Source organism: Manacus vitellinus, unplaced genomic scaffold (genome assembly GCF_001715985.3).
Source record: "Manacus vitellinus isolate BGI_N305 unplaced genomic scaffold, ASM171598v3 scaffold_1_pilon, whole genome shotgun sequence".
Lineage (NCBI taxonomy): Eukaryota > Metazoa > Chordata > Aves > Passeriformes > Pipridae > Manacus > Manacus vitellinus.
The window spans coordinates 11126185-11142159 of NW_021939396.1; the positions used below are offsets into that span (position 1 = coordinate 11126185).

The window sequence follows — 15975 nt, forward strand, 5'->3', positions numbered from 1 at the left end:
CCCTCCTCGTCGCTTAACCCGTGCAGGATTAAGGGCCCGGGTTTAGCCCGTGCTGTGCTCGCAGGGCCCGGGCGGTGGTGCCTGACCCTACCAGAGTGACAGTGACAGAGGGCTGTGGCCCCTGGCAGCCCCGCAGTTCGTCTTGTGTCTCATTCTGGTGTGTTTTTCCCTAATTTTTTTGTGGGAGTTGTTCTGGCTGGCGCTGGTTGTTGTGCCGAGGCACTCTGTGACCACAAAACCCGTGGCTGTGGCTTCAGGTGGCTCTGTGTGACCGTGTGGGTGTGACTGCGGGAGCAGAGGTGACAATCAGCTGTGCAAACATCCCAAACCGCGGGTGGCTCTGGGGACTCGGGCAGAGCTGCTGGAGAGACATGGAGCTCCTGGAGCGGGTCCAGTGGAGGGCAACAAAGATGATTAAGGGACTGGAGCATCTCTCTCATGGGGAAAGGCTGAAGGAGCTGGGCCTGCTCAGCCTCAAGAAGAGGTGACTGGGAGGGGGCCTTATCAATACATATAAGTATCTAGAGGGAGGTGTCAAAGGATGGAGCCAGACTCTTCTTGGTGACACGCAATAGGACAGGAGGCAGTGGTCAGAAACTGATGCACATGAAGTCCCACCTGAACGTGAGGAAGAAAGAACAACTTTACTGTGCGAGTGACTGGACACTGGAACAGTGGAACAGTGTCCAGAGATTGTCCAGAGAGGTTATGGAGTCTCCCTCGCTGGAGATACTCAAGAACTGTCTGGATGCAATTCTGTGCAATGTGCTCTAGGATGACACTGCTTGAGCAGGGAGGTTGGACCAGATGACCCAGTGTGGTCCCTTCCAACCTGATCCATTCTGTGATTCAGTAAAAAAGTGCATCTTTTGCACCTTCTGGCTTGGAATTTGAAAAAGCTTCTGCTTGGGATTGTCAGCTTCTGTGCGTAGGTATGGGTCACACAAACTAACAACTAAAACCCTGAGGTGTCAGCTGTAGAGTGCATTAGCAATGTTAAAAGTGCTCACAAGCTGGACATAGTATTTTTCCTTGCATTGTGATGCTACAAGTTCAGTGTTTTGCTGTGCAGGTGTATAGCAGGAGAGGACTCATTGGATGAACAGAAGATGAAGGAATAGGAAAGATCTTGACCTTTACATTTCTATTGTATTTGCTTATTATATCTTCAGTGCAAAAGGCTGAGTGGGAAAAAAAATTTAAAAGATTGCTCTAGGAAGGGCCGTCCATGTATCGTCCCCAAAATTTAATAGCTTAGACGACTGTTTTCCCTCTAGTTTTGTTATTTCTCCTGGAACTGTGATGTTCAGGATCCTAATACTCTGTTTGGAACTGTTGCTGCTTAGGGAGCTCAATTATGAATGACCACTTTCTGCCCTTGCTATGTGCTGCCATGCAGTTGGCTGTGTCCACTATTGATTGTTGGGAGGCTCTATAGCAGGTCTAAAATGCTCAGCGCAGCGTGTGCTGTCTGGAATGGTACACTAAAGACTGTTGTGTGAGTTGCTTGGCCTCTGTTCAACAGGGAAGAATGGGGTTTGTGTGGATGCTTTTAGAACAGTGTAGCATCCTTTTGCACTGCAGTAAAGAGTCAGTACTGCAAAGATGTAATGAAAGCAATCTGGGAAGCTTTGTGTGATTTCTGTTGTAATCTTAACAGTTTTGCTTATCAGATTAAAAAAACCCCCACACCTGTAAAAGCTGCTGAAGCAGCAGGAATTGATACTTGAATTGTTTTTAATCTTTCCTTGATCTTCCAAGTAATTGATAATGAATGGAAACAAAAAACCTGTGCATATGAGTTCATTCTACAGTATAAAATATATCTTTCTCTTTTGATTTGGACAGATCTGGCGGCCGATAACGGCAACTTTCTTCTTCCCAGTGGGACCTGGAACAGGATTTCTCTACTTGGTGAATTTGTATTTCTTGTATCAATATTCATCACGATTAGAAACAGGTATGTTATCCATTAATTTTTGTGCATGTGGTGAGCTCTACCTGAAGCTGATGCAGGTGGCTCATCTCTGTGCCAGCTTACGTTGGTCAGTGTGAAACTGCTCCGAAAACTGATTTTCTGGGACTGGTGCTTTCCCTTGGCCATTTAGGATCTGAACTTGATACTTATTTCAATAGGAGGGCCTGGTGCTTTTGGTTGTTGGATTTCAGGGAGTGAGACAGACTAAATGATATTACCTCTGTTTTCTTGTTTCTGGTGTCCTCTGACACAGAAGGATGTTAGAGCATACATAATAAAGGGTATATCCATTGGAAGAAAATAACATCAGTTTTTCCTCTTTTTATTAGGGATGCTTTCTTGTGTTATTTTCTGGTTTGTGTTGAATTGAGAGATACCTTCTACAAATGAAATTTGAAATACCGTTCTTCCAAACAGATACATGGAAAAGTTAAGGGACTACTAGGATTTTTAGCTAAGGAGAAAAATTCAGTGGAAGAAAGGAGATCAGATAATGGATCATTTTTCTCAAAAAAAGTGATTGTTGTTGCAAGGTAGCTTCAAAACTAGTTTTATTTTGCACTACACCGTTCATTAAAGCTAGACAAAAATTGTTTCAGTTGAAGTAAGTAATAAAAGTGTTTTCAAAGCCAAGCTCCTCCTGGAAGCCTTTGAACAAGAATTTCAGTATAATTCTAATGGAGTCTTAGAAGTGATGGTGATGTTTGAGAAGTCCCACAGTAAAGAGATCCCTGGTAGACCTGCCATCCAGAGACTATTGTGGAACCCCGTTTAAGTCTTAAGAGTAGCAGGGAAAGGGAGGAGTGGTGCCAGATTGTATTTGGTTGTTTTCTTAGTGAAAGAAAGTAGTAGTCCTATAGCTAGAAATGATTCCTCCTCTGAGCTTTTCTGCAGTAGATTATGAACATGTGAGAGTGGCAGTTCAAACATTCTACCAGGCAAAGCCAGGTGTAGGAAGAGTTCCTGGATAATAGATGCAAATTAAGACATCACTGAATGGACATACACTGAGAAAATTCTGCAGTTGTCTCTGCTGTGGCACAGGTCTCATGAAAGGAAGTAAATTCTTTTAGCAGTAAATTCCTGCTGTGCAACACACATGAATTTGGAAACTGGAAAGTCAGCTGGGTTGTTGTTTGAACCAATGCATTTCTTTTTTATTACAGTCATTTTTCTGGTTATAAATTAAGTTATTGTTTAGATTGGCCCTTCTTTCTGTGAAACATGCTGGAATCCTTCTACATGTGGGAGGTATATAAGTTGCTGATAATGTTTACAGGTGGAAATCAGTTTTGGTCTATGCCTCCTTTTGTCTATGAAACTGAGGAAGTGAAACTTCTATTTTCAGCATTGTATATTTTTTTTGAGTGTACACTGGTGCTGCATGCCAGCTTCAAATTTAGTTGTCAAAAATGTCCATATGGATTTGTACTGTGCTTGTGCTTTTGTAACAAGCTGACCTGTAGCTTCCCGAGGAAAGGGAGATTGATGTGTTTTTGTTTTGTTTGGGTTGGTGAAGAACATAACAAATATCAGCAGAGAAAGAAGACTATGAAGAGTTCACTCTCCAACAGTATGAATGATGAGATTATGAGTCTGCAGCTCTTTCCAGATGACTGGATTATACCCTGGGCCTTACAGAAGGACCCAGTGGAATAGAGCTCAACCTATAGCTGTGCTGAGCTTTCTGGCATCTGTAGTTCAATTTTCTTAGATATTCATTGAAAAGTCAACTTAAATAGCTTGTCTAATACTCTTGTTAGCAGTCTCCTAGATAACGAGAAGTGAAAAAACTTAAGGGAATAATAATAGCTTTGATTTCTTCCTACTCTGTGGGGTTTCCTGAGCTGGTGTTTCTGCAGCCTTAGTCAGCTTCTCTTTTCTTGTTTCTATTTGTTTGTTGTATAGCAACAGTAAGGAGAAAACCTCAGTTTATGCATTTCTTCAACTTTAAAACTTTCCAATATATTTTTCTAAGTGTTTTTTTTCCTGTCATGTAATTTGCATGGCTGAACTTAAATAATAAACTTAAAATTGTTATTTTAGTAATTTTGTTTTACATAGGCTATTCTAAAAAGCTATCACTTAAAAATAGGTTTTCTTCCTTTACATTTTTTGGGACATGTAAAATACTTGTAGGAAGCCAAATAGTGCTAACATGAAGCAATAGCCTTCTTTCTAGGCCTTTTGATGTTTAATTATGAGCATGTAATTCAGCTTGTCTGTGGTGCACTGAGTTTGTCACTGGTCTGGGTCTTTTGCAACAACATTCTCAGGCTTTCCTTGCCTGCCTGGGACTCTGTGAAAGTTGATGGGAGTCTTGCACAGGTGTCGAGGTCTGTGTCACCTTTTTGCCACACTTTGCAAGAGTGAGAGCCTCAAATTTTCATGTTTGCAAGGAGTTTGCAAGGAGTTGTTTTAACTCTTGTCTTTGCTAGGTCACAAACCCAACTGGGCATCTAAAGATAATTTTGTGTAGTATGACCTGCAGGGAATGTTGCTTTTTTTGTTTGTTTGTTTGTTTCCACTGTCCTCAAAAAACTGACACATTTGAAATGGGAAATCAGCTTAGAAGAAGGAACAGAATGTGCTGCAAATGTGTACCCTCCTTGTCACGGATGCTATTTTTTTCTGGAGTGTAAAAACTGTCATATCTCTTGAGTCTGACTAGATGATGCAAAGAGGTTGCAATTTGCCTAAGTGAGGGCTGTTTTTCACATGACTCAGTCATTGTGCTTAATGTCTCTGCCTTAGCTGTGCACGTGTATTTTCTTATTCTGTCTTTCTGACTGGCAGTTTCATATGAAGGATGAGGTCTAACTCCATTTCGAAGGCTTATGTAGTTAAAACCACTTATCTCCAGAGTCAGTGTGTTCTTTTTGAGTATAGACACGGCAGTAGGCTGTCTTATTTTTCAGTCTGTAGGTTGTTCTATTCTAAGGCTTTTTAAAATTAAAAAAAAATAAATTGTAAACCACAGACTGCGTGTAAAGCAACCGTTAATAACTAAGCTGTTCTTAGACTCCAAAAAGTAAGAGTAAAAAAAAGTTGTCTTAATTTCTTATCAAAATTTCAATACCATTCCTGATAATTCTTTTTGTTTACAGGTGCTTTTGATGGAAGACCAGCAGATTACATGTTCATGCTGCTGTTTAACTGGATCTGCATTGTTGTATCCTTCTGCTCATCATCAAATTTGAGAATATTTTGGTTCTCCTGTTTCTGCCTTAAGTGTGTTCAAAGACTGGGTTTTATCAAGGAACAGTTTTGAAATGTAGCAAATGTTCCCAGGCAAGTTTGTAAGTGTGTAATCTTCCTGGAAAGGTAGTGGCTTGCAGGGAGAACACTAATAAACGTGCTGATAGGGGTATGTAGTCTGGGGACTAGAGTTCTGCTTACATAAAGCTCAGCTCATGTTGTGTGTTGCTCATGCTTCCGTGGTGTTCTCTCTATCACTTCACTGAGCTGCTTTTGTGGGTTGCTGTGTGAGCTAAGAGTGAATTTAGTGTGTTCAAGCTGCTGTGTGCAGATAGGACTGATCACTGCCACTCCCTGAAATTCAGGTACCTCATGGAGAGGTCCTTTACATGCTGAGTAAAAGTCATCTGAGAAAGCAGTGTTGCGATACCTGAACTGAGCCAGCTTCCTGAAAAATATGGGCTTGTTGGTTTGAGAATGCTGGGAAACACTTTTTCCGTGTGCTGTTCTATCTGAATTTTACTTTAGATCTTGAATACAAAACTGGGAGGACTTGCTGATAAACCAGGTAGTTGTGCTACCATTCAGGGATTTTTAGAGGCTGGAGAAATGGGCTGCTCAGGAATGAAGGTCTGTAAAGGGAAGTGCAGAGCCCTGCTCTTGGCAAGGAGCAACCTCAGGCAGCAGAGCAGACTGGAGACTGGCAGTCTGCAGAGTATCTTCCCCGAAAGGCCCTGGGTGTCCTGCTGAACACCGAGTTGACCATGAACCAGGAATGTGCCCTTATGACAAAGGTGGCCACCGGCATCCTGGGCTGTGTTAGGCAGAGCATTGCCCCCAGGTTGAGGCAGGTGATTGCTCTTCTCTGCTCAGCCTTTGAGAGATATATGGGGGGCTGCATCCGGCTCCAGGTTCCCAAGTACAAGAGAGACATGGACATAATGGAGTGAGTCCAGTGAGAGGTCATGAAGATGATTAAAGGGTTGGAGCATCTGTCACATGAGGAGAAGCTGGGAGAGCTGGGCTTGTGCAGCCTGGGGTCTTATCATAGAATCATATGTAGTTTGGATTGAAAGGTCCTTAGTCCAACCTCCCTACAGTGAGCAGGGACATCTTCAACTAGATCGGGTTGCTCAGAGCCCTGTAACCTGACATTGAATGTTTCCGGGGATGGAACATCCACCACCTCTTTGGGCAACCTCTGTCAGTGTTTCACCACCCTCATTGTAAAAATTTTCTTCCTTATACCTAATCTAAATCAACCTTCTTTTAGTTTAAACCGTTACCCCTTTTCCTATTGCAGCAGGCCTTAAAAAATGCTCTGCCCCAAACTCTCTCAGCCTTTCCCTATAAGAGAGATGTTCCATCCTCTGATAATTTTTGTGGGCTTCCTCCAGACCCACTCCAAGAGGTCCATGTCTTTTCTGTGCTGAGGACTCTGTAGCTGGACACCAGTTCCACAAAATGAAGCACATTTAAATATAAGAAAGACCCCCTTTTACTGTAAGGGCACCTCCATCCTTGGAGATGCTCCCATTCTGTCTGTGCTGTTGCTGCCTCCTTGTAGCAATTTGTGGTGGCACAGCACATGGAAAAAGAGGAGCAATGACATCAGAGTAGTCAGGAGAGCTAGTGTGTAGAAATGCCTTATCAATAGATTATCTCCAGTTGCATTCCACTCTGTGGAGGGAATTGCTATTCCTGCTGGTCCTGTTGAGCCACAACAAAAACAATGTGCTGTTAGTTATGTTGTTACAAAGATGAGGGTTTTCTTTATGATTGCAGGTTGTTGACTGTGAGGTATTAGAATGAATCTAATTGTGACTTGACTTTCAAACTGGTCATTTAAAAGCTTCCAGTTGCTTGTTCCCTATGTGATGTAAAAGCAACCTGGATCCATGGTCTGGGAAAAGGGTGGGTGTCATTTTATGTGGACTCATGAACTGCTAAAAGCATTCTGATCATAGCAAAATCCCTCATTCTTTCTACTCAGCAGTCACTACAACAGATCCTTTGGGCTCCTGGGTGGGAGAGGAGTATTAAAAGCCTGCATTGATGCACTTCAAGAAATTATTTCTTTTATATGACTCATTGGCAATGTATTGGGGTTTTCTCATGACCTGGTATTTCTTTAGCTAGAAACCCAAAATTTCAGTGTTGAAGTAATGAAAGAATCCAGCGGTTAAACTTATAATGTGCTCTTATGCAAGCAAGGACTGATTGAGTTTGTAGTTAGCCAGTTTCCATCAGGGAGGAAAGGCCAGTGCATCCGTCAGCCCTCAGGGTAATGACTGGAGGTGGGAGCTTGAAAGGCTACCAAAAGGCAGTTACTGAAACTAAGTGTGTAAGTCTCTAGATCACTGGATGTTTTTATTTTTTTACCCAGTGTTTAACTTAAAACAGTTCCTGTGTAGTACTATTTTAAACATTAAAGGCCTTTGCATGTGTGTTCAGTGTGTCTGCACCTTCTTTTTATTATCTTAGTCTGCCAGGTTTTGCTGTATTTTCCTTAATGGTGCAATGACAGATAACTGGCTTGGCAATGGACATGCAGGTAAGTGCAGTGCCCTTTCTTAAATAATAATTTTGAGGAACTTTATGACTACTTAATAACTTTATAGAGAGCATTATTGACTTAACTGCAGAACAATGTTAAGCTAAACTGGCTCAGTTTATATCAGAATGGACTGCTGTGTGTGTATTGTTAATTTTTTAGTTCAGGTTAGCCTCAGCTGATGGCATAAGCCTGGATCTGACTGTCACACCTAACCCAATTAGGGAATCCAGGAATGAAAATTGGCTCATTGTACAGTCAGGAAGTGTTCAGCCTTTTACTAAAATGGACACAAGATGTCACCTCTGCGCTGTTTCCTTTAATGAAAGTGGATCTCCATTCTTACTTTTTTTATTTAAAAATGATTCTTGGGTTCATTCATCTTCTCAAATTTAGTGTGCCTTTCACTTGCCAATAGAAGATCTTTTTATGAAAAACACAGCTTCAGATTGAGATCAGAACTGTGAAGTGCAAAATCCTCACAAGAATGATTAAGATAGTGGTGTAAATTTTTGATGAGGTAGTTCTTATCACCCCAAATATTAAAGGGGAAAATTGGGAAGTGTGTCTTGGACACAGCAGAGTATCAGTATCTTCAACCTGCCTCTGCTGTTCTCTCCTTATCTTTATCTGTCCCCATCACCTAAAGCCTGCACCAGTATCTGCAGTATTTTGTACAAAATTATTTTAGCATTTTTGGATCACTTATCAGGCTCTCCTGGTAGACAAAACCAAAAATCTCTAGTCAGGACTGAGTTCTGTTAAGGGCTGTCTACAACTTCGGGCTTAAAATTTTCTTTGCTGTGGCGAAGACATCACAAAATTTTACAAAAGCATGCTGCAGTCACCCATACATTGTATGAATTTTAGACTGATTGTGTTGATTTGTACATTTTAAAATAGGTACTTAAAATGTTTGGTTTTTTTAAACTGGATACAAACTATTGCTTAAAAGAGAATCAGTTGTTTGATGTACAAACATGGTTTTCTTAAAAAAATGGGGGTTTTTTGATTGTGTTTAGTGGCCTTACTTGAAGTTGAGAAGATAGAGTAGGATAGCTGGCACTATTCCTATGTCAAATGCTTTCAGAAATTAGATATTCCTTTGTTTTTCCAGTAAAATGAAAAGAGTTTTACTAAAGACCCTAAAGTGCTCATGTGGTGAGTCAGAGTGCTGGTGCATACGCGTGGGGCTTGTGGAAGGCTGGGCTGGTAGTGGTGTGCCAGCGTTAACGTGGAACCTGTTGGATAGAAGCTCCCCTGAAGGGATGAGTTTCAACCTCTTCTAAACACAGGAGCTGGTTCGTAGCATTCAGCCAGTTCATGGAAATGTTGCTGGTGCAGTCTGCCTTCAGAAATCATCAGGTAGCTAAATAGTGCTTTGTATTTCTTTCACTAGAAATAGTCCAATCACCTAATATGCAGTCACAGTAAGGAAGTGTTTGAAACAGTCTCACCTCCTGGCGTGGAGTGCGGGTTATCTCCAAGCTCTACCAAGGCAGCTTTGCCAAGGCTGGCTGCAGTGCCCTGAAATGGTGATTTATGGGTGCCCCTTCCTTCTGAGGTGCTCATAGGTGGCAGTTCAGTGGAGTAACTGTTTGGGTTAGTGCCCTGGAAATGATTGTGGCACTGGTCCATGGCTGGCTCTGCTGTACGTGTCCTACCAGGCAACTGGGAGCAAAGGAGTTCTCCACAGCTGCTCTTTCACTTGGTGCAAGTTGGAGCCCTTTGCTTTGGCATGGTCTTGCAAAAGAGAATGACCCAAGTAGGTTCTCCTCCTTAGCTTTCTCAGTGGCTTTTTTACAGATCCATGACACATGGTGGCAAAGCTTCTGGGGCAGTCTGTAAAGACTTTACTGACATACCATGCTTACAAGCCACTTTTGAAACTTATAGCTCCTGCTGCCTGTTTAAGTTTCTTTAGTTTCTGTGAAAGTGTTTGTAACTGTTTGCCTTTTTTATTTCTTTCTTAACATTGCAGTTGCTGATGATTCCACTCATCATGTCAGTACTTTATGTGTGGGCCCAGCTGAACAGAGACATGATTGTATCGTTTTGGTTTGGAACAAGATTTAAGGTATGTCAGGCAGGATATTGGAAAGGTTCCTGCCCATAAGATGCATATGTAGGGGTGAGGGGCAAAATGTAAATATTTTCTCTTATTAAAGATGTTCCACACTTTTACATAACTGTATACTCTTTGAGATGCAGCAAAGACAAATTTCTTCGTGGTTTTCCATGTGGTGTCACTTAGTGTGGCTTTACTGAAAAGATGTCCTGACAACTGAAATTCATCACTCCGAAAAGAAAAAATTCCTGATAAACATTAGCCTGGATAAAAGCTGAATGTAGTGACAAAATGCTGATACTTTAAATTGTTGTTTCCTTGGTGACCTTGTCTGTTTCTGCCAGGTCTCGTAGTTGAAACTCTTTTGATCATTGTTTCAAGAGCTTTTCAAAGTCGGAAACCTTAGGACTTTGTTCCAGATGCAAGCATGCTGTGGAACATGGGGGCAAAACGCATGTCTACTTATAATGTTTAAATGAGTATGTTTTGTCTAAAAATGTTAGTCTTCACTCAGTTTGGAGTATCTTCCCTTGTAGGTTGAATCTCTTTCAGTTAATAGATCAGGATTTGTGTAATGCCTAAAATATTGAGATTATGATCATGCTCATTAGTGCAGTGGGAAGTTGAGAGCAGGTTTACCTCCTTAACTTGTACTTACAACTTCTCTTCACTGCATTCCTTTTCAGGCCTGTTACCTTCCATGGGTTATTCTGGGATTCAACTACATCATTGGTGGATCGTATGTATTTACTTTTATGACCAGTTTGAAGTTATAAAAGCTTTTAGAGCTATTTAACTTGCTGCTGAATTTAGAAGTAATATTAAAATAAGCTTAAAACCGTATAATGTGACTGATAATGCCTAGTATCACATGGTGATGATTTAAGATAAAAGCAAAGAGGTGTGCATGTGAGAACTAGAGAATGTAGATGAAGGGAAAGTAATAAGTTTGTTTTATTTTCTAGTGACTGTATGTGTTAGGCCTTTTCCATGCTATAAAAGTAATACACAGTAAAGAAAAATGTCATTCATGTGACTAGCCATCATTACTGGTTTTAGAAACAAAGTTAGCTTGCCTCTGACAGTGCTGTTACTTCTTTCCCTCCCAGTCTTGTCTATCCTGATTTTTTTTCAGTTTGTGAAACAAGTGAAAATGGAAATAAGTCTGCAGAGTGCCGTATTAGCACTTGATGAAGTCTTTGGTCTGTCTTGGGTTTCTTTGAGTAAACTCCATGATGCAGAAATCCCCTCTCTGTGCACAGTCTGTCTTATTGGTGCCCTGCATTGGCTGGGGCCTCTTGGTGCCGCTGTAACACAATTAATGACAATAACAAGTTTGAGGTTGAGTTATAAAAGGAGGAGATGGCACAGCAAAACCAAATTCCCTGTTCTGGCTGTGCCTCCTACTGACTCATCCGTCACTTGTGAGAACTGCTTGCTGTTAGATACCTGCTGTTTCTATGCATGACAGAAGATACTCAAGGGCCTCCAGTCAGCTGTGTTTTTGTAAAATTGGGAACAAAACAGCTCAGTACAGCGGGAGACAGGTTGTCCAGTGAAAACAGCACTAACTTCTCTAGCTCTGCAGACTATTATTTTAGTCACTAATAGCTGTACGGTCTAATTCCCTGATGTAAATAAGTATTTAATTGCATTTTCAGTACAGACTGTAGAGAAGGCTTGGAAGTGTTGGCACAGAAAGTTGGCTCTTCTAAAGAATTGGCTGCAAAATGCTGAGAGAAGGGAAATTTTTTGGGTCTCACAGCCCTGGCAATGCCTGTGGCAGGTGAACACAAGGTGATCACTCTTATTTTCAGAGAAGACAGCATGTAAAACAATTCTTTTTTTTTTTTTTTGCTTTACAGAGTCATCAATGAGCTGATAGGAAATCTGGTTGGACACCTGTATTTCTTCTTAATGTTTAAATATCCAGTGGATTTGGGAGGAAGGAATTTTCTGTCCACACCTCAGTTCCTGTAAGTGACCTTATTCTTTACCTCACTGTTTGTTTGGTCCAATTTTTTGTATGATTCATCAGACATATATTTGCTGGGATTTTAAAGTGTAAAATACTTTGCTAAATCAACCTGCTTTAGACTATCACGTTGACTGAGCTGATGAGTCATCAAAAATGTTGAACTTCTTTTAAACGGTCCATGTGAGAGTTCTGTGTTACCTCTCTGGATGACTTATGTCCTTTGCCCACTCTTAAAAGTGAAAGTCATAGTTCTGCTAGTGAATTGAGCTGTAATAAAGAGAACTCCCTAACAATTATCAGATGGTATTAAAAAAAAAGTTTTATCCTGGAAGTCATCTTTTTTTCTGTATTCCCATGTATCATTACAGTAGCTACCAGTTCACCAATGTCTAACAATAATGGGAGTCAGTTGTAGACTTGTTCAGGACTGTAATATGATTCTGCTTTGCAGTCTGTACCAGTCAACTGCGACTGCAAGTCTGAAGTGCTTTTTCTTGTGATGTGTTCATTGTTTTGGCATTGAAATACTACAATCAGAAGCCTAAGTTTTTAGCTTCAATTGTCCTTGTCCTCATCCCTTTGGGCTGTAAATCTATCAAACTTTAGTTAGAAACTTTCTCTATCAAATGTTAGCTAAAACTCAGTTAACCCTCTTCATAGCATAAATTGTTGAATTACAGTTATACTTTGTGTACAGATTTTAATCAGTAGGGAAGCTTTATATTCTAATTCTATGTTTGCAAGCCTGTCTAGCAAATCTGATTTTCTATAAGGATTAGAAGACAAGATTGTCTTTAAAAATGTCTTTCAAGGTGGTAACAGCTCTGAAAGTGCCATCAGTCTTGTTGGATATGTGCAATTCTCTTGATTCCCAGAAATGGAAGTTCCCCCGTATTCCCATTTCTCAGTGTGCTGAGGGCTTAGATTTGGACAGGATTCTCTGAAGTTCTACTGTGAAAAGCCAGTTTTATTGCAAAGTCTGTCAGCTAAAAGGAAGTGCACGGAAAAGTAGTCTGTCATTTACCCCCAGGGTGCAGCTGTTTCTGTAACTCCTCTTCTGGTTTGTCCTAGTTACCGTTGGCTGCCAAACAGGAGAGGGGGAGTGTCGGGGTTTGGTGTTCCTCCTGCCAGCATGAGAAGAGCTGCAGAAGATCAGCAGGGTGGTGGAAGGCACAACTGGGGCCAAGGTTTCCGACTAGGTGACCAGTGAAGAACTCCTGCCCTTGGAAAACATCAACTCTTGGGTTTTAACTGGATGTAGAACCGACCCTTCCTGGTGCAGAGCATGCCTAAAGAACTGAGCTCTCTGTAATACTCTTGGATTTAACTGATTAGAAGGAATGTTTCTGGTTCAAGAGAAAATTAAAAACTCCAGAAGGAAAAAAATGTAGATCTTGCTCCAGGTTAGCCAGTAGTGTCCAATTTGATTCTGCCATTAAAAATAAGCCTTCTTTATACAGTATTGTCTGTCTGTAACAACAGGATCCATTGGCTGTCTTGTTCCATCAAGTGATGGAACAAGCTGATGGTGTTCTGTCTCACCTGGTATGTTAAAACTTTGTTGACCATGGTAAAATAAGGATCCAGTGTGAGGCAGATGGCTCAAACAAGCCCCTAAGTTTAGGAAGCTGACCTTTTCCATAGCTGTGTTAAAGTCCCAGGTTCTTTGGAAACATTATTTTAGTGATATCTCTCTGCTGCATTCATAAAGCAAATTGCAAATGTTTCATTTCTGTTATTAAGCTATGTTTTGAGGAGAGTTTTTACCTTGCTGTGCAGCATTTGTCTGATCTGCTACATCATGGGCTGGGCAAGCCTAAGAACTAGAGGGCTTTTGTTTGAAATGTCAATAACAGATATTCACAGAATTGAGATCTCTGAACTCTTCATAGCATGTTACAAGGCTTGTTCTGTTAAAACTGAAATTGTCTGGCTTTTTTTTTTTTCCCCTAAGATCTGTGAATTCTTGGCTTCAAGGTTTCTGTTTTGATTGCCAAATTGGGTAGCATAAATACTGCTTAAACTAGAAAATGTAACATATCATTGTGGTTAATACAAAGAGTACTGATTGCAGCATTGTTTAACTGAATCTTCATCTTTCTCTTAAAAGCTTTAAGACATCAAAGAATCAAAGCTGGAAATAATTTTTGCAGCGTCAAGATACAATAGAACAGATTGTTTTACTGCAGGACTCTTTCATTGTCAAATAAGAAATTGTGTACACTGTTTATTAGTAGCTGTACTTTTTTTTTGTAAAAAATTATTACTTGGAAAAGGGAATGATTCTATACAGTAGTTTCCTTGCACTGGGTTCCCATGGGCAGAGCACATGGCTAAGATCCAGGAATCTGTAACGCCAGCTTGTTACTGACTCGCTGCATGGACTTGAGCAAACTTCTTACTTATCCCAGCTTTCCCAGCTGTAAGGAGGACTTGTGCATGTCTCACAGCATTCTTAAAGACAGCTGTCCCTGACCTCCCTTGGATGGAGCTGCTAGTGAGCCAGGTGAGGCTTAGGTTCACTTAAATCCAACACTTCACATAGGAACACAATTACTCAAAGCTTAACCAAGACTTCTAAGTCAGAATGTAGTTGCTCACTTTTTGTTTTATGGTTGGAGGAAGGAGAGCATTGTCACTAGGATGAGTTTCAAGTCTGACTGAATTGCCCTTTAGCACTTGTCTGTCATTTTACTGGGTAGGTAGGGCACAGAAAGCTGTTCTGCCCCAACTTAGGTATCTCAGGTAACTGTAAGTAGATGAAGTCAATCTGGGCTGAAACATTTTTATTACTGCTTTGTTTCTTCACAAAAGCTGGGTTTTGAAGGTGTAAAAACTTGTAAATACTACGTGAGGGGAAGCCAAGTGGAAAATAACCAGTCGGACTGACAGTTTTCAGCTGGCCTGCTTGAAATAAATGCATGTTCCATTTCTTCACTGCAACTCAATTATGTTGATTTGGCTCATGAAAAAATGTAGAAAACTGGTAGTGTGTTTAAGTTTTATTTTTACAGGAAGTTGGAGTTCAGGAATCACTTGCCATTTTTGTCTATTCAGTGATGAGTTTTAAAGATGCTCTTGTGTCTTTCTGTGTATAAAATGGTAGGTAGAAAAGAGGAGTGCAGTGTTGTAAATACAAATTTATCATTGACCAACAGCTGTTATTTGATGTGAACTTGAACAGTCTGAGAACCATCATTTTGATAGGAGTCATGGTACAGCTGGTCTTTTTAGTCATAGTAATATTACTGTGCCCAAAGCATTTGTCTTCATTTTGAGTCAGGACCCAATTGTTAAGTGAAGCTGAAGCCCTGGCACGCTCAAATTGTAGAGTATCTTTGTATGGAAGGCCTGAAGGAAGGCTTAAGTGAGTGAAAGCATAGCAAAAGTAATTGTCCTGGCCCATTGCACCGTGCTGGGTTTTGCTTTTTAGTACATCCTCCTCCTCTAAATTAGGAGGAAAAGGTTAGCAAGGAATATAGACTTCTTATAAGCCTTGATTAGCTTTTGAGCTGCTTCAGGTCAATTTACTTTGTTTCTGGAAAATTCACTTTCAAATTCCATATTACAAGCTCACTTCGTTACTTTCTCACTTTGTCACTTGACCTGAAGCACTGTTTGTCCTCCCACATACATTTGACAATGGCAGTCTCTTGTTAAATGAGTACCTTCTTTCTTATTTTGTACAGATAATTTCCCCTTTTTGTAATCAATTTTTGTTGGCAAAGTTTTAAATTAAAATTTTAATCTCTGTTACTGTCTCTGTTTTGTTAAATCATATTTCAGCTTAAGACAAGCCTTGTGATCTGCACATCTCTGGGGATTGTATTACAGCTGCACTGTGACACCATCTCCCGCTGTCGATAAAAGTACTCAAGAAAATTACCTGCTTTTGGGTGGGAGTCTTGTCTTCTCTGATCAGTTGCAAAATCGTAAAGGCATTTTCTTTGCCTCTGTTTATACCATGAGTTTTGACAGTCTGTGTCCTTCCTGGGCTATTACCACTTTACAGCTGTTTTTTGTATGCTTGATTATTAATCCTTTGTCCTCTGGGAGAAAGCATCCTTCTACTCACCCTTAAACTTTGTGGGATTGATACAGATCACATACTTTTCCAGGGGTAAGCTTGGAATTCTGCAATACCCTCTCTGTCCAGACAGACGTGCAAAGCTGCCAGAATTCCTTTTGAGGCTCTTACC

General features: G+C 40.7%; 1 protein-coding gene across 1 annotated transcript; it reads left to right on the forward strand.

Annotated features, from left to right (window-relative positions):
- The first annotated feature begins 33 nt into the window (after window positions 1-33).
- On the forward strand, window positions 34-15529 carry DERL1 (derlin 1). The gene is made up of 8 exons (XM_018077168.2): window positions 34-157; window positions 1849-1960; window positions 5086-5150; window positions 7704-7730; window positions 9712-9807; window positions 10485-10537; window positions 11664-11774; window positions 12848-15529. The coding sequence occupies exons 3-8, from the start codon at window positions 5115-5117 to the stop codon at window positions 12984-12986; spliced, it is 462 nt and encodes a 153-aa protein (XP_017932657.1). The 5' UTR covers window positions 34-157; window positions 1849-1960; window positions 5086-5114; the 3' UTR covers window positions 12987-15529.
- Window positions 15530-15975: the final 446 nt, after the last annotated feature.